The sequence below is a fragment of the Meira miltonrushii genome (genome assembly GCF_003144205.1).
Source record: "Meira miltonrushii strain MCA 3882 unplaced genomic scaffold FA14scaffold_3, whole genome shotgun sequence".
NCBI lineage: Eukaryota > Fungi > Basidiomycota > Exobasidiomycetes > Exobasidiales > Brachybasidiaceae > Meira > Meira miltonrushii.
In genome coordinates this window covers 2,262,164-2,283,631 of record NW_020289945.1, presented here as the reverse complement: position 1 = coordinate 2,283,631, position 21,468 = coordinate 2,262,164, and the positions used below count along the sequence as shown (strand labels likewise).

General features: G+C 44.9%; 7 protein-coding genes across 7 annotated transcripts; 4 read left to right on the top strand and 3 right to left on the bottom strand.

Moving 5' to 3' along the window:
• The first annotated feature begins 38 nt into the window (after positions 1-38).
• Positions 39-6,954, top strand: FA14DRAFT_161630 (uncharacterized protein). The gene has a single exon (XM_025499205.1). It carries the CDS (start codon positions 69-71, stop codon positions 6,549-6,551), a length of 6,483 nt encoding a protein of 2,160 aa, XP_025354400.1. The 5' UTR covers positions 39-68; the 3' UTR covers positions 6,552-6,954.
• Positions 6,586-7,248, bottom strand: FA14DRAFT_68457 (60S ribosome subunit biogenesis protein NIP7). Its single transcript, XM_025502703.1, has one exon. It carries the CDS (start codon positions 7,167-7,169, stop codon positions 6,621-6,623), a length of 549 nt encoding a protein of 182 aa, XP_025354399.1. The 5' UTR covers positions 7,170-7,248; the 3' UTR covers positions 6,586-6,620.
• A 215-nt stretch (positions 7,249-7,463) lies between these two features.
• FA14DRAFT_161629 (Utp14-domain-containing protein) lies at positions 7,464-10,603 on the top strand. The gene has a single exon (XM_025499204.1). It carries the CDS (start codon positions 7,499-7,501, stop codon positions 10,535-10,537), a length of 3,039 nt encoding a protein of 1,012 aa, XP_025354398.1. The 5' UTR covers positions 7,464-7,498; the 3' UTR covers positions 10,538-10,603.
• A 390-nt stretch (positions 10,604-10,993) lies between these two features.
• On the top strand, positions 10,994-16,453 carry FA14DRAFT_180724 (uncharacterized protein; the record flags this gene model as incomplete). Its single annotated transcript, XM_025501030.1, has 1 exon — positions 10,994-16,453. One exon carries the CDS (start codon positions 10,994-10,996, stop codon positions 16,451-16,453), a length of 5,460 nt encoding a protein of 1,819 aa, XP_025354397.1.
• Positions 16,454-16,603: 150 nt separating this feature from the next.
• Positions 16,604-17,392, bottom strand: FA14DRAFT_68411 (uncharacterized protein). The gene is made up of 2 exons (XM_025502701.1): positions 17,275-17,392; positions 16,604-17,207 (listed from the first exon to the last, which is right to left on the bottom strand). Exons 1-2 carry the CDS (start codon positions 17,304-17,306, stop codon positions 16,754-16,756), a joined length of 486 nt encoding a protein of 161 aa, XP_025354396.1. The 5' UTR covers positions 17,307-17,392; the 3' UTR covers positions 16,604-16,753.
• Positions 17,393-17,727: 335 nt separating this feature from the next.
• On the top strand, positions 17,728-18,507 carry FA14DRAFT_68421 (uncharacterized protein). Its single transcript, XM_025502702.1, has one exon. The coding sequence runs from the start codon at positions 17,846-17,848 to the stop codon at positions 18,413-18,415; it is 570 nt and encodes a 189-aa protein (XP_025354395.1). The 5' UTR covers positions 17,728-17,845; the 3' UTR covers positions 18,416-18,507.
• Positions 18,324-20,593, bottom strand: FA14DRAFT_161627 (general substrate transporter). The gene has a single exon (XM_025499203.1). The coding sequence runs from the start codon at positions 20,295-20,297 to the stop codon at positions 18,519-18,521; it is 1,779 nt and encodes a 592-aa protein (XP_025354394.1). The 5' UTR covers positions 20,298-20,593; the 3' UTR covers positions 18,324-18,518.
• Positions 20,594-21,468: the final 875 nt, after the last annotated feature.

Below are 21,468 nucleotides of genomic sequence, written 5' to 3'. Positions count from 1 at the left end.
TCGCGTACGCTTAAACGCGTTTATAACTTCTTCCATCATTCTTGCCTATCAAACATCACATCGCTGTAATGGCTCTTTCAGCTGAAGCTGGGCCTTCTTCCCTGCCCGAAAGGGTATCAAGATCGCCATTGTCAACTTTTCGACAGTTGAATGATGCTTTGGAAGCGGCAAATTCGACCGTTCCAACTGCAATCATTCATAAAAAGCTGAAAGAAGCCTTACCGGTGCTCAAATCTGTGTACAAGCAGAAACGAACTTTGGTGGTGAATGAAAGCAAAACAAATCTTGACGAATCACTCAACAATGTCGCCAAGCAATGCGCTATCTTGCATCAGGTGGAAGAATCTGAGATGAAGTCTCTATTGCGGCTTTATCTTGATAGCGAGGACGTTCGATTGGATTTATTGACAAGCCGATCAAGATCTATCTCACGTCCTTTGATGCCGTCTCGTTCCGTTCATGGACGTCAATCGGTCGCACCTGGAAGCGAAGATGTCAACACACAGCTAATTGATGCTCTATCGATATTCTATTGTGAAGAGCAATTGTACGCGATTCGTTGTATAAGTGCTCTCCTTCGTATCGGCGATGACAATTATCACGACCTTCACAATATCGCCGAAGAGATCTTGGGTCAATTCCTCGATCAAGATTTTGCACTACAATGTCTTGCAAGAGTAGAAACGCTTTGTGCACTTTCGCTGTCCGACTCTGTTCGCGAAGTTCCTCGCTATAGCACCTTTTGGTCCAAACATTCTGTAAGAGAACAAATTGGTCTTTTGGAATGCGTCTTTTTGGCCTATTATAGTCGCCTCGAATCTTCAGCCAAGTTTGTGGAGAAAGTGCATAGTATCATACAGTCCACCAATTTCGGTCAAAATCATTCATGTGCCGGCTTCTTTGATGCAGAAGCAACCTCTTTGCTGGATAATCTTTCCTACCTCTTAATCTTACTGGCTATCGAAAGCTTGGATATCGAGAAATTGGTAGACGGCGACAACTTCCTCACACTCGGAAGACCATCGGCTGAGGATGATGCACGTCGGCAGCTGATCGATGCACCAGAAATCGTCGAGAAAGTGATTGATTATTTACGTTCTTCAACAACCCGAGATCACCTTCGCGGTCCTTTACTCATTGGCTGGGCACTTTTTGTAAGTCGCATGGATGGCGCTGTCTGCGATTGGACAGAAGCAAGAGGGACAGAAAGGTTACCAAAACATCTTCAAGCCTTGAATGTCGCCCTTGAAAAGCGTGGAGGATCAGGCTCACTCTGGCCTGAACTAGTTTCAGCTGCTCTCTCACCTGAGCTTGGTGTCTTTTCCACTCTATACAATCTGGTAAAATCTCCCTTGATTCGATGGGATGCCCGTTCAAAGTTCGCAATTGCCGTTGCACCATCTTCATCTCTAGCAATGCGAGCAGTGATGAAAGGCTTTGTTTTGTCCATCAATGAATTGGTCAAGCCAGAGTACATTTCCGATTATATGAGTTTTATTGATATTTGGCAAACGACGTTTGCTAACGATGACGATGTAGATCGTCAAGTCATTGGGCAAGCAACGGATGGGGCTGCTGCTCTTTGCGCGCAATTCTGGGAAGTGGACTATCAACATGAACAAAGAAGAGCTCTTATCGATACTGCCACACGCAGGTTCCCCGTTAGTTTCAGACCTCTCATACGTCTCTGCAAAGCATTATCAGGAAGTAGCCCCGGCGCTTTGCATACTTCAGATGAAGCCTTCAAAGCAAGTACTGCGGTTTACAACTACTTGGCAGAGGTACAAACCATCACGCACGTCCTGAATGCATCGTCTTCCCTCTCTGCACCTTTTGAAGTCATCGATGACCCAGAAGATCCGACAAAGATTGTGCATCGAGCCAAAGGGACAATACCTGTATTTGGCAGACATTTGCAGATCCCCGCCGGGGCGACCGGAAAGATGATTTCTGCCGAAGATCAAGCTGCAATCATTATGATTTGGGACATCAGCGAGACGCCATACAGTATTTGGAGACTTGGCAGAGATGTTTTAGCAGGCTTTGCGGGACTTCTAGACCGTAAAGATGACTTTACCTCACAAAGCAATACTCGGCCAAAAGACGCAGCAGTGTTCGACGAAAAGGCAAAGATTGCATCTTTCGCATCACTTGCTCCGGATGAGAGTCAGACTTTCGATGGCGATGTGGCAGCCGATATTATGGATCTGTTCGCTTCTATTCTCTCGACAGAGTCTCGCGTTGCAGTGGAACTCATAGTACATCTTGAGGGAAATGATATAGGCACAACAAGTATCGCTCAACCCAGTGCTTTGGATGCGCACAAACCGACCTTGATCTCGATCACGACTGGCATTTTGAATCAAGCACTTTCTTCGCCATCTTCAGCTTCACGAGTGATCATCAGTTCTTATCGTCTGTTGACTTTCCTCATTTCCGCTACACAATCACAAGCCGTATGGCCTTCGTTAAGGTCATCCGGTCTCTTGATCGGCTCACATGGCGTACGATCTCTACTCACACGATACGATGCCTCACAATCGATTGAGTCGTCTACCTTACTTGCCCATGAAACCTCTATAGGCAAGTATGCTGGTTTGTTGTCGTTGCTTAATTTGCATCACGCCCTTTTGGCTGATGTTCTCCAAACCACGTACAGTCTGAGCCAAGTAGAAAGTGAAGTAAAGGTGGATGTGATTCTACGGTCTCTTCGCTTTATTACCGATCAAGTATGGCTAGAATACCAGGGATGGAAATATGTCAACATTCGTCAACGCATCGAGATCGGTAGGAAATGTGTGCAAATCTATCAGCGGATCTTGGATGATGAGACTTTACGCTTTGCAACAACGACTTCTAACCGGATATACCATTGGATGGCAGAGACTTTCGTCAGTCAAAATGCAACAGCGTTGATGCTCAGTCCATTGATTAATGCAATCGGATCTAGCATCCCTTTTATTCATGGCCTTCAACGTTCATCTCGACAGATTGAAGTTGAATTGGCTAGAGAGCATGTAGAGGCTTGCCTTCGCTTTACCCGGACCCTCATTGATGCCCGCCGGGAAGCCATCACTTCTATGCCTGACAGGCATGTTCACGAACCGATCTCTTTGTTGGGACTTTTGGAGCGAGTGTTCCTGGGCGAGTCTGTCTTCCAAAATTTCAACCCCAGCGCAACGATGAAGAAGAGAAAGCTTCAGTCCAACGCTAGCACTTCAGTGGACTCATTAGACGACAAGAGCCTTGCCAATGCGCTGTTCCAGCTGATCTTTACTTCACATTCTCTCGGAGGTCGAATCGAGGCAGTACGACTTATCACAACTATTTGTGGCTCTATCTCAGATGCTCAACGACTATCAACAGGTCCGCCTTTAGTTAGTCGATTGGGTTCTGTCGTGGACATGGAGGATGTCATGACTAATCTAATCGATCTCGTGGAGGATTCGGACCAAGATGATCAATTGCGAGCCTTTAGCTTCAATATGCTCTCTGCCTTGGTCAAGAGTCAACCTGGCATTGCAACCCTTTTGCTTACTGGTCAACATGTTGCAGATGGTATGCAATTCGACGAGAAAGGCGAATCAACCGAGAAGGAGGGCTCTGCTGATCAGAGAACAGCTGTACAAGTAGCCGCCAAGCTTGTCGAAGATGCAGCAAAGAATTATTCAGACGTGCAATCAGACATTAGTCAAATGCGCATCTTGCAAGCTTCATTGAAATTCTTGGAATCAGCATGGTCACATGTAGGAAGCTATCAAAAAAGCTTAGGAGCTTTACGTCAATCAAAGGGCTTTTGGAGTGCAATTATCAAGATTGGTACTGAACATGATGTCATCCTCTCTCCTACGGAACCTGGATCGATTGAGGTGGAAGATGGTGTGTGCAAAACAGATAGAGATGGTCCAATCGGAATTGCAGCTATTATCAAGTCATGCAGCGCTCTTGCTTTGCAGTTGATCGCAGCTGACGTGGCTTTCCCGCTTTTACCTACAAAGACTGGTAATAGCAAAGTGGCAAGCTTGGAAGAGCTACTGGAATTGTTGAAAAGCGAGAAGAAGTTCGGAAAATCTTTGCAAAGCGTGATAGGGGTCGAATACGATCCTTTCCGACAATTAGACGTCACACAACGTATTGAAGCAACATTCCCTGAGTTGTTGCTGGAGCATTTTCGTCTGCCTGTCAAACTTGACGAGAACGACGAGAGAAGACAATATGGTTGTCAATACGTATACAATCTCGAAACATTCCGATTCAAATTAGACGGTCTTATTCGGGCATCAATTCAATCAGGCGATTTAGATCATTCAATGATCGATACTGACGCAAATCTCCAAGCAACAATCTTGGTGGCAGGCGTGAATCTGAATTGGAGCGCAATTGATGCTCAGAGCATGGTCATTCGTGCATGGACGAATTTATTAAGTGTATCGATTGGGGCGATCTTTACCCGCTTTGATGAAGACAAAGCGCTTGCTCGTCAATTACGTTCAACAATTGCAAATGTTTGGCTCGAATCTAGCAAGACTATCAATAGCGAGCAAGCCGGTAATGAGATTGCGCAAGACATGCATGGTTTGCGGGTTGCATTCTTGGCCGTTCTTCTGGACGTTGCTTGGACTTGTCTACCCTTGTCGAATAATGATTTGACAGAAGAGGATAAAACAGTCACTTTAAGCGTAATGGATCAAGTTGTTGGCTTGTTCACTCATCCTGTCCTATCGATCGTTGATATCATGAAGAAGGCTCATCTACATCAGGAATCCAGCTTACATCGTGATATCGCACGAATCAATTTGCTGACAATGCAGCGCTACCGCCTCATATTTCGGCAATCATCGATCGGAGGAAAGGAAGGATCAATAGGTCGATCTGAATTGCTTAGGAGCTTGAAAAAGCAAGCGGAAATATTGAATACTCAAACAATCACCTTCACTCGACTCGCGTTGGACAAATGCTTATCATTGTTGGATGTACGAAGGGCAGAGGTAGGAGATGAATATGTTGATCGAGCAACGTTGATCTTAAATCATGATCTTCAACTCTTCTTGTCAGGATTGGCCATTCAGTTACATCAAGATTGCGAACTTTCAGTACATTCCTGGTCTCCAAGATTGCACTCCTCTGCTCTCTTATCTGCGGCATTTGACCTTTTCAGTCGATCAACGTCGCCCGTGCATCATCTGCTTCCAGCCGGCAATTCTACCCATGGAGATAGTGATAATAATGGATACGTGGATGAGCTTGGCAGTGGTCTAGTACCACCATATTGGGATTCCTTACTTCAATTCTTTTTGGAATTGGCATGTCAAACCACAACGGCAGAAGTGTTAATCTTAGCAGGTGCGACAAATGCATTAAATGTGAACGCTATCTCACTTGCTCTCGATCAAGCACTTTCCGCATCGAGGTCTGACTTGGCACGCATTCCACCAAGATTAGAGAACGGCTCTACAGAGAATGCTTTGTATGTTCAATGGGTCAAGATGTTGCGAATTTTGGTAGCCTTGATGAACTCATTGGACAACATTCCTCGATCATCTTTTGTTGGCCAAGAAGTGATGAGCTTCTTCAATATCTATCATTCGGCCATCGAATATAGTTTCCAACGACCTCTATTCCAAGCAACAAGCACGATGGGAATGCGTGCCATATTAGCAGGAACTCGACAATTTGACAATACCCGAACTGCTATTTTGACATCAGAAACGATTACAGTGAATCAACTGCACGAGATGGATTTGATCTTTAACATCTATCACCACATCTTGCAACATGTTCAAAAAAACCAAAGACCCGACTCAAAAGGCTGGAAAGCAAACAGCACTTTATTGATCAACAAATTCGTCAAGCATGCCACTCTACGTTTGCAAGAATGCGTTCACCTTTTGCAACATCCTCACGAGCTATTGGCTCTTTTAGGCCTAGATGAAAAGCAAAAGGACCTCAAGTCTCATCCTAATCATAAATCAACAGTAGCAATGGCTACAAGACTATTGATGCAAACGAGTATCAACATCGTGAAAAGCTTTTGGTCATTAACTACTGGTATGGACACACTTTGTTCTTCAGATGCAAGTTTGTGGAATTTGGATCATGTATTGGTTGTGCCAACTATTGGAACATCACCTTCACGACCATCTTCAATTGGTACTCTGTTGGATCTCGCAGGCTATTTGACAGAATCACTCGAACGCTTAGATAGCTCAAAAGGTGAAGTGAATGACAAGAGTGCCTTGGTGGCTGCAATGGAGCAAACGGTATCATTAGCCTCTACGCAATTGGGTCTGGCAATGCATGGACGATCGGTTGAGAACCAGGGTGGTCCAACCAGTACAACAAACAAGGGTGAAGATGCACAAGGGCAAGATGCTTCGACACTAAGTAAAGCCGCCAATGTACATTCCTTGGAAGTGGAAGTAGGGCTGGGACGTGACGTTTGCCAATCGAGCGAGTCTGCAAAAGCTGCCATTCATGGTCGCAAAGAGAGCACGGCCTATCTGGATATCATTTTGGCATTCCAACGTAAATGGCTGATCTCTTCAGAATAAGACTTGTACAGTAATCATAATGAGAATGAAAGATGAATTGCTAAAAGTACAGCAGTTGTTGTGAAAGCGTTAAAATAGGGTATCTTCATCACGCAGATATTCTCCTACATCTGCTTGATGAAAGACGATGATGCTTGTAGGATCCAATTTACGTGTGTCAATTGTTGATCTTGCCGTTACACCAAAGCCCAAAGCCACATTTGCCATACTCATGATTACTACTCCTGCATGTTCTGGTGTATCGTCCGTTATTCTTCCAAGATGTGCTTTAACGACATGATTTCCATACAAAAACGGAAGTTCTCCGTTTGGTTTAATCCAAACTTTATGTTTTGCATATTGTGCCAAAGTGTCTAAAGCGGTAATATGAAGTCTAAATTTTCCCGTTTTACTGAATTTTCCAAAACATACTCCTAAGGAGATCAAATTTGGTCGTGCGATTGAAATTGCTTGTTTCATTGCTAATTCTGAAACGTAATACACTCGATCTCTGTGTAAACGAAAAACGTGTGGAATTCCATCTTCTCCTGAATCTACCAGGTGGACGATGTTATTGCCGATATAATGTGACAGTTTGGTGAAGAGTGTCTTTGTCTCTTCTTCCGTTAGAGGTCGCATGTTGAGTCAGTGTATGATCAGGGATGGCAATGCAAAGCAAGAAGGAAGATTGGAAGAATGATTTTGACTTCAAGTTGTCCTTATGCATGAATAATGAATGAGCTTTAACTTTTTTTTCCTTTAAACGCGTTAAAATCAAAATTTTGGCTTGCACGTGTGACGAGTGGTCAAGGCACATTAGCAGTGTGCTAAAATTATGAAATAAAAATTTTAGAAAAAAGTGGAATCCGTGGGGGATAAAGAGAGCAGACACTGGTGAATTACCATGTTCAAAGGTTAAACCTTTCTTCTTGTCTTTCATATTCCTTGAGCCATATATACCACCAAAGATGGCAATGGGTAAAGGCAGATCGCCTTCGGATAGAAAAGCAAAGGGAGGCTTTGGTACCAGTGACCATGTGAAAGCACGTCAAGAGAAGAGACAAGGTCGAAGTAATAGCAGTGGCGGTCCAAAGAGCATTCATGATGTTTTCGAATATGCAACTGAACAAGAAGAACGCGGAAAGGGTGGAAATAATAAAGGATCTCAAAGACGGTTACAGAGAGCCACTACGAACGGTACAGAAATGTTTGATCGTCCGAATGGCAAAAGGGCAGCAGCAGATGACTCTGATGAAGAGGAAGAGGATGAACATGATGCCCGAGCTCATGCATCTTCAAGTAAACGACCAGATTACGGTACAGCACCCATCTTAGGAGATGATGATGAAAATGAGTACCACGTCACAGAAATCGCTTCAGAAGATGATGAGGAAATCGACTCAGATGAAGCTTTCGGTGAGAGTGATGACGAAAGGTACGCTGATTGGAAATTTGCCAGCGATAAGAACAAGAAGCAAGGGATGAAAGGAAAGCGATCTAGAGGTCCAGCGAACGATGAAGAGGATGAAGAGGCTTCAAGCGGCAGTGACGAGGAAGAAGATGAAGATGATGCGGACATGATGGATCTATCAAAAATGCTGGATGGCGGAAGTGAGGATGATTCTGCAGATGATGATGAAGACGACGACGACGACGATGATGATGATGACGACGAAACACTTCAGAAGCACATAGAAGCGTTTGGCAAAGGAACATCGAAGCGTGATAGCGAAGCTGCTGCACTTGGCTCTGGACCTTCAGCGAACAAGAGAAGAGTGTTACAAGATCGCACTGAAGCCGTTCCCGAAGGTGAATGGAATGCTCCGATTCGTCGGGAAGGAGCGGGCTTGACAATCGATGATCTATTGAAGCCTATTGCTGATCACAATGGTACATCATTAACTGCCTTGCGAGGCACAGCTAAAGCTCTTCGTCCTCCCACATCCGCCAATGACAAACAACCAGTAGCATCCAAAAAGGGAGGTGGTAAATTACATGCACCTCTACCAACCATCGTACAAGATCGTTTGGACCGCTCTGCAGCGTACAATGAGACGAAAGCCGAGGTGGATGGTTGGCAACCAACTATCAAACGTCTAAGGGAAGCTGAACATCTTTCATTCCCACTTCAACCTGATCCAGTCGTACGTCCATCTACTGCTGCTCTAGCTGGAAACTTTAAAGCGTCAAACGATTTTGAGCAAGATATCGCAGCCATGTTGGAACGTGAAGGTGCTACGGAGAAACAAATGACGAAAGCCGAAGAGTTGGAGATGAACAACAGAGGCATGTCTGCTGATGAAATCCGAAGAAGAACGGGTGAACTTCGTCGTATGCGTGAGCTACTATTCCGAGAAGAGCAAAAAGCCAAACGGGTCAGTAAGATCAAGAGTAAGACATACCGTCGTATTGCAAGAAAGCAAAAGCAGAGGGACGAGGAAAAAGCCCGACAAGCAGGTCTGCTCAACGGTGAAGGGGATGAAGAGGACGATGAAGAATCTCGAATGAAAGCTGAAAGAGCACGAGCAAAGGAACGTGCCACTTTGAAGCATAAGAATGCCGGAAAATGGGCGAAAGATGCAATTGGTATGAAAGGAATTCACGATATGCCTGAAACACGCAAGGCTGTTGAAGATCAGCTGTTGCGGGGTGAACAATTGCGAAGAAGGATCCAAGGGGATGGATCGGATGACGATGAGGACGATAGTGATGCTGATACCATGCAAAGCGACGATAACAGGGACAATGATCGAGAAAGAGGATTTGATGAAATGGCAACATTGAAAAAGAATCTAGCAGAGGAAGATGCAAATGTTGCAAATGAGGGAGAGAAGAAAGGTGTCTGGAATATGAAGTTCATGCGTGAAGCACGCGAACGTCAAGCGAAGGATTCGTTAGATCAGATGGACGCATTTGAGAAAGAGATGCAAGAGAATGAGGGCTCAGATGATGATGAAGTCACTGCTGCATCCATGCAAATCGGTCAGAATGCCGGTCGACGTGTGTTTTCAGCCACATCGGATGCCGTCCAGAACGGTAAAGCTGCCGGTGATGAAGGAGAGGAAGAGGCTTCACACAAACCAAAGGCGTACAAACCATTGACAAAGACGGATGCAGTGAATATTCGAGTAGATGACGTTCGACCGATTGATAGCAAAACCTCTAAGGGCAAAGATGAGACAAAAGACGTCAATCCATGGCTGGTAGATGCTTCTCAATCCAACAAGGTTTCACGCAAAAAGAACGAGGCCACGATTAGCAAAGACGGTAGTGCACTCAATAAAGCAGCCAATCGAATTCAGAAACATGCTAGCAAGAATGATGATGCGCGTTTAGCCGAGCAGCAGGATGGCGAGCTTGTCATTGATCCTGAAGCACAACTAGCATTACGTCAAGAAGCAACTCAGAATCAATCAAAGAAGCAAAATGGAAAGAAGTCAGTGAACACTCGTGATGCAGATGAAGATTCCAACGACGACAGTGATGGAGAGGAGGATATTGATGAGCCCGTAGAAGTCAATGTCAGAAAGCCAAAGACTGCCATGCAACAACGTCAATTGGTCAGCGAAGCGTTTGCGGGAGATGACGTTTTGGCAGATTTCGCTGCAGAAAAACAAGCGGAAATTGATGCAGAGAAGCCTCAAGAGGTCGACACGTACCTTCCTGGTTGGGGATCATGGTCTGGAAAAGGAGTAAGAACATCAAAGAAGAAAGCTGAAGAAAGGAAAAAACAATTCACAAAGACAACTGCTGGTTTGGATCCAACAAAACGTAAAGATTTCGGCATGTCCAATGTGATCATCAATCAAAAGCGTGATAAAAAGGCAGACAAATTCAAAAGTGATGATGTGCCTTTTCCTTATACTTCTCGTGCACAATATGAGATGGCAATGCGTAACCCTCTTGGACCTGAATGGAATACCCGCACCCAACATCAAAGGATGACGTTACCAAAAGTTCTCACTAAACCCGGCAAAGCAATCAAGCCAATCGAGAAATTATTTTAATATAGATCCATCATGTATATTACCATCATTTAATTTACCTTTTCTCCTTTAATCATCACTTGGGACACTCATAGGGTAGATCGTGTGCGGGGGCCTGAATTATGCGGCGGCGCTTAGATGGTAAAGTGTTTGGGCACTTTAGCACAGGTTGTGGTACCCTCCTGCTTACGGAAAAAGGCCCAATGCAGCACGCGTTAGAGGGGTCAAATCAGCAGTGTCTTAAAAGCATAACGAGATGCAGGATTGGTGATTGTAGCAAATAATTAAAGTCATTAAAAGCGCAGCGCTTACACAGCACAAAAAGAGGAAAAAAAGAAAAGAGAAAAAGGATGATCAGATATCTTTCAACCTTGATCACGATCCGATTTATCTCAAGCAAGAGAAGGAAATTAAAGAGGGTCATTCGTGGGATTTATTGGACAGGAAAAGAGAAAAAGACCTTTTGAAGGATAAGAAATGAGCTCAGGTCCATTCGAAAATGATCAGGACGGGCCGAGTAAAGAAAGGGAAACTTTGATCGAAAATACAAATGACATTGTAGGAGGAAGAACGGATGAAGGCGGAATTGGGCAAAGTGTGAAAGATGAACAGCTGAGTCAACCGATAGAGGCAGAATCTGCTCCCGTAAAACATACCGCCGTCTCACTACAAGAAGGAGAGTCAGCAATACTACCACAAGATGCCACAATTCCATCCAGTGCGGACCTTGTCAGGACTGCCTCAGCCACCTCTGCGGGACAAGATGATGGTCAAAGTGCATCAAATGGAGCTCCATCTGTGCCAATCTCTTCTCCGGGACTTGCGTCTGCAAATGCTGTGAAAAAGTTCAATTCGTTAAGCGTTGCAAAACAATTCTTACAAAAAGCTTCACCCACTCTCGGTAATGCAGCAGCAGCTCCAATCGCTTCTACAAAAGCTGCTTCAGGCATACAGTCTGGTCAATCGCTTAGCAGTAGCAGTAGGCTCTCATCAATGGTACCTGCTTCTCGTCTCACATCCGCCAAATTGACAACCTCTTCAAAACCTGCCGGAACAGGATGGGCCCAAGTATCATCACCAGCAAGCACGCCTCGCACAGCTGCTGAAACACCTTCTGGTGCAAGTGCGGGTAGTGCTAATGCAGCTTCTACTGCACCTGCTCAATCGACATCAGGACAAGAAAGTGCCGCTTCGCCAGCTACAACCCCAGCCGCCGCTCCTCATTCTAGTGTTCCAGCATCGGTAAATGCTCCTTCGCCCGCAGCGCCTTCACCAAGACTTGTCACTGCGCTATCAGCAAGATCTACTTCACCTCATGTTCGAAATGTTGATGGAAGTAAGGGAAGTCCTGGTTTGAAGAATGCCGCGATTGCTGGTTCAGGCAGATCGGCCAGTCCATCGGTGAATAATGCAACAGGCAGTGTATCTCGAGCTCCATGGGCAGCTGTAAAGACTGATACAAAGGCACCAGCAAAGGGTATAGGCAGACGATCCGATTTCCCTACAGCTGCTGAAGCTGCACAGGCAAAGTTAGAAGCAGAAAAGAAGGAAAAGGCAGCAGCAGCAGAAGCAGCTCTAAAAGCTGAACAAGCTTTACAAAATTTGGAAAAGTTTAGAGGTACAGGCTTGGGCACGCATTGGGATGAGATGGATGACGATGATTTCGGAGAGGGAGAGTTACAATTTGGTGACGGTTCTTCTTACAGAGTTCCTGCACAACAAGTGGAGAAGCAGATTACTAAAGAAGAGCGATTCCGTGATGTTGGACACGATCGTAGCTGGCCAGGACAAAATGCCCCATCGCAACCAGGACAGAGAAGTACGCCTCCTGTCAAACCTCCGCAACAGCCAGAACGTACGAAGCCTCACAAAGTTGAAACTGTTGCAGTGCGAAGTGGAGAAGGTATCTCACTTGATGCACCATCAACTATCGATCGAGGACCATCCTTCTATGGAGGAGGAGGCCATCAGAAAGAGAGAAGATCTTCATTTTTGGGGCGATCCAGAGAACCTCGAGAGGATCATGGTCATTCTTCCGCCTCTCATGCAGCTCCACCTGTGGCTCAAGTGAGAGCTTGGGGTCCTTTGGCGCAAAGGCAAGCCTCACTAAATCCAGATGCACCGAAACCTGCTCCAGCTGTGCCAGCGGCTATTCAATCACCTCCGACCTCTTCGACAGGCGGAAAGGAAGCAATACCACAAGATGCAAATGTGGGCGACAAAGTGTCACACGAACGTTCGAGAAAACCAGCACATACCCAGCCGGCTTCGATTGTATCGCCGCCAACACGACCAATCACAGATGGAAGAGCGTTGCCGCCTCATCTAGCGCTCAATCGACAATCTCAACCTTCTCAACAACCTCTGCATCGCCACAGTGAGTTGGGTACGGTCGAGAGACCGGATTGGCAAACAGCCGTTCCTCGTCAAATAGAAGAGGAAGCACAGCCCAAAGAGGTCATTGCACGACCCTATGGATCTTTTGTCGCTTCTTCACGACAAAGTCATCCACAGGCCAAATCTAATACGTCATCAGGCCGGCCAGAAAGCTCTCGCCGTAAAGAATCTTTCAGTACAGCCGAATCAGCTGAAGATCGTGCATCAGCATTAGAACGAGCACGAAAACGCAAAGAAGCAGAAGAAGCAGAACGAACAAAAGAACGTGAAAGAGCATTAGCGAAAGCTGCTGCTATTGAAGCAAAGATGCGAGAAGCGGAGGAAGCAGAGAAAGAGAAGAAGCGTGCGGCTGAGGAAGAACGTCAAAGAATTCAACGGGAAGCACAGAAAGCTGAAGAAGCAAAGAGGGAAGCAGAATTACAAACACGCAACAAAGCTGCTCGTGATAGTAATGTTCCCCCAAGAGGTCCTCGCAATCGTACCTCGTTCTCTGGTGGAGATGTTCCACCTCACACTGCTTTACAAGTGTCTACGTCATCAAATGTTCCGGGCTCATCACTTCTCTCTCCTAGTGACGAAGCTGTTTCGTGGAGAAGAGCTCCAAAGATTCCATTGCAAACCGCTGCACCGGGCATGACGGAAGAGACGAACGTCAGAGGAGACCATCGTAAGCAGGAAGTGCAACCTCACAAGGTTCTTTTACGCAGGCCGGACGGGCAGCTTAATGAAGATTCAGATAGAGCCAAAGCTGCAGGAAAGCGAGAGCAAGACAATGAGAGAGTGGACAAGACTGTCGGCACTGCTAGTCGTGACGGACGACGCTCAGAACGATCACGTGTAGAAATCATTGCACCGACTGATGAAGGAGCAACGAAGCACATGCGTGCTCAACAGGAACGAGAACGTGAAGCCAGACAAAACAAGGATGGAATCGCAAGAGTGCCTGTCGGTGTACTGAAACCTGCCACTGCAATGGAGGTAGAGATGAATCGACAAAAAGCTCAACGTGTTCCAGTCTTACCTGAGCCAGAGCAAACAAGGACAGAAGTTCCGTTTGATGGAGCTCCCGTATGGAACAAATTCCAAGTACGTGTCGGAAAGCGAACTGAGAAACCCAAATCTCGTTTGAGCAGAGATGAGTTCAAAGCGCAACAAGATCGAATCGCAAAAGCAAAAGATCAGTCCGATCGATATGCACCAAAACCTGTATCAATCTTGTCCTGGTCTCCACCGATTGTGGACCTTTCTGCGCGAACGCTTTCTCGTGATGATCAATTCTTCCCAAAGAAGTATCGCAAAGGCGTAAGGATTGCCAATGTTATCATGCCTCGTGCATCGATCAGTGAATTGGCCGAAGAGAATGCGAAAAAGAGGGAAATAGATCAAGCAAATGCTGTAAAAGCATCAAAACCTGTCGATTCGCAAAGCTTCAATGCAGGAATACCCGGAGTTGCATCAACAGCTTCAAAGCCAGCAGTACGAGTTCCCGCTGTTTCATCCATTCCTTCGGCTGATGTCAATCCAGCTATCGATTCGTTCGACAATCGTAACGCTATACCTACAGGTCCACGTTCGCAACAACGCAATCGTGATGTGAATGGGGCGGTAGGATTCGCACGCTCAGATATTGCTAGAGAGGCTGCAACGCCATCGCCTGTTAGCTTTACAGTGCAAAGTGAAGTGGATGCACCGATTAATGTTCCATCTGTTATGCTAGGCAACAACAATCTTGTCACAAAGAAGTCTGCTTCTACTTCAACTTGGGGCGAAAATTCGCTAACATTTGCCGGATTGGATTCGAGCGGAAATGGTGACGGGGCAAGCAGTCTTATCCAAAATGATTCAGTCGATGCGGAAAATGAACGAAATCGAATCAAGGACGTTTGGGGATCTCTGCCTTCCGATCCTGCCAATGAGCAAAGCAAACCAACACAAAATTCACTAAAGGATATCGTGGATGATCTGCCTTCCGCAATTTCAATGAGTGTGGATGAATTACGTGCGGATGATATGTCATCTCAAAATGCAGAAGGTGCTCATCCGACGCATACACGGTTATACACCCCAATGGTGGATGGAAACCGAGGAACAGCAGCTGCTGGCAACAACGTTGCACGGGTTGGCACGAACGGAGGGGCGTTGAATGACGTTGCTGTCATGACTGCAGCTTCTTCTCCAGTCAATGTTGCAAGTCCATCCCAAAGTAGCCATCTATTTGGCGGGGATGACGTTGGTCGTCGTGCAAACCTGCATCATCAGATCGGGAGAGCAAGAAGTCAGTCACCTTCATCGATGCGCTACTCGTCTTCCACTGCCACAACCAATTCTAACTCCAATCATCTCTTGGGTATGACTTCACCATCTTCCAATACTACCATGACAAGTGCAGGTGTTGGTCATCATCAGAGGAATATGTTTGTTCAACAGGAGAGAGGTGGAGCAACAGCGGCCTTCGGTCCATATGCTTATCCTAGCAAGACTGGTTACTCTTCCGGTATGCTTTCCACGCCTTCTCAACAACAGCAGCAGCAGCAATATTCAGCGTATGGCTCAGGCCAAGGCGGATTTAATGCTCAGAGCAATTATGGCACAGCAGACTATGGTTTGGGATACGGGAACAACGCTTACGGGTATAATTCTCGTGGATATCGTGGAAATCCCGCCAATCCGGCAGCTTCTGCAATGGGCGGACAAAATGCACTTCAAGGCTATGATTCATTTGGCAATACGGCCAATGAAGCTGCTTTCAATGCTTTTGATAGTCGTGGAACCTACCCAAATACCAGTATGCTAGCTGGAAGCGGAGGTGAAATGAGCGGTAATGAAACATCTGCATCGAATTTCGGCAGCATTGAAGGAATGGAAGATGGTTCCAGTGGGATGACTACAACAGCTTCCACAGCAGGATGGCCATTAGACTCTCCCGCAGGATCTTATATGGGATCAAACTACTCTACCCAACCGAATGCCTACTTTACCGGTTTCAATTCCGGTTCTCCTGCGACAGGTGCTTCAGGCTACGGTGGTTTCGGACAACAACCTTCACAGGGAATGGGTTCATCCTATGGCCGATCTGCTTCACAGCGCAATGGATTCATTTCAGGTACTGGAACGTATAGGGGATCAGGCGGTAGTATGATGGCCAATGGATATTCGAATAATGGTGTTGGCGGTCAATGGGGAACGAGAGGTGCACGTACCTACGGAACAAATCCGACCGATCTGACCGCAAGTACGACGAATTTGTATCAAGCTCCTCAAATTTATCAAACGGGTGGAAATAAAGGTTTTGATAATAATCGTTTGCCTGCAGGAACAAGCTTGCAAGCAACTGCTAAACCGTTTCAACTCGGAGGCAATCCAACCGCAGGTAGCGGAATGACAAATAGGGGCAGAGGAGCCGGAGGCGGTGCTTCTCGCTATCAACAAGGCTATCCAAGGGTTGCGTCTGGTGGCAGTGAAATGGAGGCTGAAGGCGTTCAACAACAGTACACAAACGAATACGGCGATGCATACAATAACAATAATGGTCAATGGTGAACAGATTGTACGTATATGAATATGCTGGCATGCTTTTTATTTATTCTACTTGTGTAAGACTGTGAATAATCTTGTATGAATATATCCATCCAATCATACACACATTACAACAAAAGTTTTGAAAGACATGACCATTCAGTACTATGTACAGGAGCAAAGAAAGCGAGAAAATGGATCAAAAGATTGAGAGGTATATGAAATGAGAAAGATGTAGAAGTCGAAACGTTGAGGGAAATTAACAGAGCGATAGGGTAAGAATATACATCCACAACCGATGCTTATGTCGATTTACATTATTATTCAATTGCCCAAACCTTCCTTGAAACCACGACCTCCACGGAATGCTTTACCGCCAACGAAAGCGACAAAAGCGAGCATGAAAGTTAATTGAATCCAAGTGATCCAAGCGAAAGCTTCCAAAGCTTGACGACTTGAATGGTAAATGAATGGGTTATCGTTTGTAGAAGCAGAGATTGCACCTGCACCTGCCAAGACGAATAACCAAGTGAAAAACAATCCGACTGCATGACCTGCGATTGAAGTTACTGCGCCTCCAGCTCCTGTCAAAAACAAGCCAAGGTAAATCAAACTGAAAAGGAATGTCCACCATTGAGCAAAGACATTATAACGAACTGCTCCTGTTGTTTCAGCGCTTGGAGAGTTGTGATTTTTGTTGAAATCGCTTGTGAGTGTTGATGCAATCACAGCTGCGATGAAAGACCAAATGGCCAAGAAGACAAAAGAGACAGGGTGTCTGTAAGGGAAAAGGATCTATTATTAGTGTCTTCTTTCGTTGTAATTTTTATTGATTCTCCACTCACCCTCTACGGATAGCAGCGCCAGTGTCGACCATGTTGTTTTTCTATGTTGTTGTTGTTGTGCGGTATACTTCCGTTGTTGTTCTGCTTGATGATGTGCGGATAAGCGTTGAAGTTAAGTACTTGCTTTTTACCTTTTTAGGAGATGATGGTGGATGGAAATGATAAAGATGAACAAAAGGGCTGATTGTATAAGAATATATAAATTTAGAGACACGCAGGTGGAGTAAAAAAAATAAAGGGCCTGGCTTGCTGGGTTGTATTTTCCGTTCTCCCTTTCTTGCTTGTCTGCCTAAGTTGCGCGGTAGTTTGTTTTGTTTTTTCTTGAACGCCTGCATTTTGCCTATGTGTACGTGCGTACATACGAAGCGGGGCCGTTGCGAGGCACGTAATTCTGGCTACCACAGCCTACGGACGGCGGAGGGGGGCTATTCTTCGTATCCATTCGGATATTCGTACGACTATGTGAGCCCCTTTCTCCTTTTACCCAAAAATAAAATAAACGGCTTTTTTCGTCCCGAACTGAATTTAACAGTTTAACAGTATATATCAAGTAAGCCTTCTCTTTATTGCAATGATCATCATTACTGCTCAAACATCAAAAAAAGATGAAGTCATTTCCAAAAAGCCATTCCAATTTAACGCTAGTGGAGTAAGAGTGAAAAAGGGCAATAACGCGCACGCGAAAAAAAAAAAACACTGCATTGGAAGGCGTTCGGCACCTCCGGAGACGGAAGATTTTGTCCGTTTAGCTTGCGTCATAGCAGCTGTGCTGTGCAAAAAGGCAAAACTTGGCACGTATTCACCACACACACACACACACCCAGCCTCTTACATAGCTATGCCTGCACAGAGCAGCGCTAATGCATGTAGTCAATCCTATTGCGGTTGTTTAATTCCTTCTTTTCTTTCTTCTTCATCAGATCATACCATAAGTCCAAAAGGTCATCTAAGTTTTGCCGAAAGAGCTACTTGTATTGCAGATCTTAATAATAAAACCCTGATGTGTCTAACGCTAATCCAAATGCGAATACAACTTATAAAGAGAGCCAAATCTTATTTCCAGGATAGAGGAACGGACTGCAACGTAAACTTTGAGATAAAGAAATGCAAATACTATATTGAGATGAATAAGAAGAAATAAAGTGTACAAGTTTAGACGATATTCTCTACCATCTTAGAAGCAAAGGAAGTGTTATGTGAGAATCATACAATGAGATATTTATATCCGCATCACTGGAACATCATCAAGAATGACGGGAACCAGAATGAGAAGAGAGGTTGTCATGTGGTGAATCTTCATCGTGAGCGCTTGTCTTTTCAGCCTTGTCACTGATGGGAACTTGATTGCCTGATAATCTTGAACGCATTGTTGTGATATGATCATCGCCAAACTTCTTGGCCAATTCGGCATCCAATTCTTCGGATGAAAGAAGTCTCTTGTGCAATGAAAGATAGCACGCCGTGGTCATGAAATGAGACCATTTGAAGAAGCTTCCCTTTCCATCATCGTAGGATTCAGCAAACAGAAGGTCTAGCTCCTCCAACGAACGTCTCTTTGTCTCGACGAAGAAGATGTAGATGACGGGAATGAAGAATGCGTTCAAGACGGTGAAGATCAAATACGTTTGCCATTTGATGTTGTTGAAAGCGATGGGTGTAATCATGACAATTAAGAAGTTGAACAACCAATTGGACGATGTTGCGATTGCAGATGCAGGAGCACGGATACGGATACTTGTTACCTCTGGAGGGTACAACCATGTCATACCTAACCAACCGAGTGCAAAGAAGGTGTTGAACAGGTACAAGAACACGGAAGCCACGTAGGATTCTGGCAATGTTTTTCCTGGGTTATCGTTAATCTGTTTCACGGTTCCTGCCAAAACTGCCATTGATGCACTCATTCCGAATGCAGTCCACATCATCAAATTTCTACGACCGAGCGTATCAATCATGAAAAGTGCTACCAAGGAAGCCAAAAAGTATTCTGTACCGTTACCACAGGTCAAAAGACGAGCAGTCTTGTTCTCTGGTTGGACAGAAGCGAAGACAGTAGCAGCATAATACGTGATAAGGTTGATACCGGAAAGTTGTTGAAAGGCCTGTGCGACAAAGGCAATCGATGTACGATAAAGATTTTGTTCTGGTCCATTTTGCAAAAGTTCTTTGTAAGAGAAATCTCCCATCAATTCTTCTGCTGCTCCGATTGATTCTTGCAATTGACGTAATTGCGTTTGAACGGCTGGATCATCTGTTGTTGTGTTATCCAATTGGGCCAAGACCTTTGCTGCTTGTTCGTGATGACCTTTCTTGATCAACCAACGAGGTGATTCAGGCAAACAAAGAATACCGAGCAAGAGCACAATTGCGAAAGCGCATTGGAATGCGATTGGGAATTGCCATTGAACGGAGCTACCGTCAATCCAATAAAATCCATAATCGATCCAATAAGAAATCATAATACCACCTGCAATCAATGCACCTTCGATCAAGACCAAAAGACCACGGTTGTGTGCTTTTGAAAGTTCGGATTGCCACATTGGAATTGTAGAAGTGTTTAAGCCGTTACCCAAACCAGTAACCACACGTCCGATAGCGAATTGAGTCAAACGTGAATTGGCATCATATTTGATGTTAACTGCAGTCATGATAATTGTACCGACAATCATAGTGCATGCACCAATTGCGATTGAAGAACGACGACCGATTTTATCACCTTTCCATAAAACGATCAAAGAACCAACCATTGCACCAATTTCATAAATACCGGTAACTGCACCTTGAATTGTACTATCGAAAGCAGGATTACTTGGAACTGAACCACTTGTTGCTAATGCATAAGGAGGAGTTTCTGCCATTTTTGGGAAATAAGCTGCAAATTGACCTGCTTGGAATAAACCTGACATTACACCTTGATCATAACCGAATAACATGAAACCTACACCGGAAATCAAAGCTACAGCAGCAGTCAAGGATCTACCCTTGAGGGCCGAGCCTGTGAGGCAAGGCAATTGCTTCACCATCTTTTCAGGATGAGGTGGCGAGCAAGAAAGTGTGTATGAAGGAAAAGATCAACACGCAATGATGTATATGCGTGTAGGTCTTTGTGTTGGTGGTAAAAGCGAAAGGGGGGCAAGGTTATACTTCTTGTTTTTAGGAGTATTTAACAACCTTAAAGTTGAGCTCACAAGGTACGAATTGGTTTTGTTGGAGTCGATTGAAGTGTGCACAGGAACGCTGTGGGGATATCTGCAAGGGTTCGTTGGAAATAGGAGAAGGCGTAAAACAGGTCACTTCACTGCCAAGGATGACAAAAACTTTAAGATCTGCCGAACTAGAATGGGATGAAGATGCAAAAACCGGTGTATTGGTTTAAAAGTGGAGAATTTGCAGACCATGTGCACAAAGTGAATAGGCACAATTCCATTCATTTCATTTTTCTTTAAGCGAAGAGAGAATTCGATCGTTTGCATTTTGGGACGGAGGATTGATGAACAATCAACACACTGCATCATGCGTCATTCTTTAAGATATGCAAGTGGATTTATTACAATAAAAAGTGTAAATTCTTTCGTAATTCGCCGTTTTTTAATTCTGCGTCCAGGCCGCCGGTGCACCCTTCTTTTTCAATCGGCGGCAGAACTCTTGGTTTCTGCTCTTTTGTGACATTCTTCCATTGGCGCGCGGACGGCCAAAGTGTGTATGTAGTAACTCTACGCCAAAATAGCCGTGTGTAAGCGTCTTATCTCTTTAACAGTTGTGCTTTGCTGTACGGCGTTTAAAAAAGAATTCTCGTTCTAATTGGCATGATTCTCCCGCTAAAATGGATATTTTTATCTCTTTGCTATTTATTCTATCCGCACTGCACTGCACTGAAAGATAGGGGCACATCTTCTCTCACACGCTTGTCGGTGTTCTTAGTTCATTTAGTAAACGCCATCCTCCTATTATTCAATTGAATCAATTCGGCGACTAGATTCATAGTCAGCCACTCATCCGTGCTTTAATAGGGTTCTCAACAAAATGAAACTAAGAATTATAAGAAAGAGCCACAATAGTGGATCAAAACCAAACCATCTTTCCACTAATCATGCACCCCACATCATACCACCGACAACTTCACGGGCTAATTCAAGGAAATAACCTTTTAAATCGAATCATTTAAGAAATCCTTTCTCAAATCTAGGGTGGAAG

Coding starts and splice junctions, on each gene's coding strand:
- FA14DRAFT_161630 (XM_025499205.1), top strand. CDS start 69: ATGGCTCTTTCAGCTGAAGCTGGGCCTTCTTCCCTGCCCGAAAGGGTA.
- FA14DRAFT_68457 (XM_025502703.1), bottom strand. CDS start 7,169: ATGCGACCTCTAACGGAAGAAGAGACAAAGACACTCTTCACCAAACTG.
- FA14DRAFT_161629 (XM_025499204.1), top strand. CDS start 7,499: ATGGCAATGGGTAAAGGCAGATCGCCTTCGGATAGAAAAGCAAAGGGA.
- FA14DRAFT_68411 (XM_025502701.1), bottom strand. CDS start 17,306: ATGGTCGACACTGGCGCTGCTATCCGTAGAGG. Junction 17,208..17,274: donor GGCGCTGCTATCCGTAGAGG/GTGAGTGGAGAA, acceptor TTTCCCTTACAG/ACACCCTGTCTCTTTTGTCT.
- FA14DRAFT_68421 (XM_025502702.1), top strand. CDS start 17,846: ATGATCATCATTACTGCTCAAACATCAAAAAAAGATGAAGTCATTTCC.
- FA14DRAFT_161627 (XM_025499203.1), bottom strand. CDS start 20,297: ATGGTGAAGCAATTGCCTTGCCTCACAGGCTCGGCCCTCAAGGGTAGA.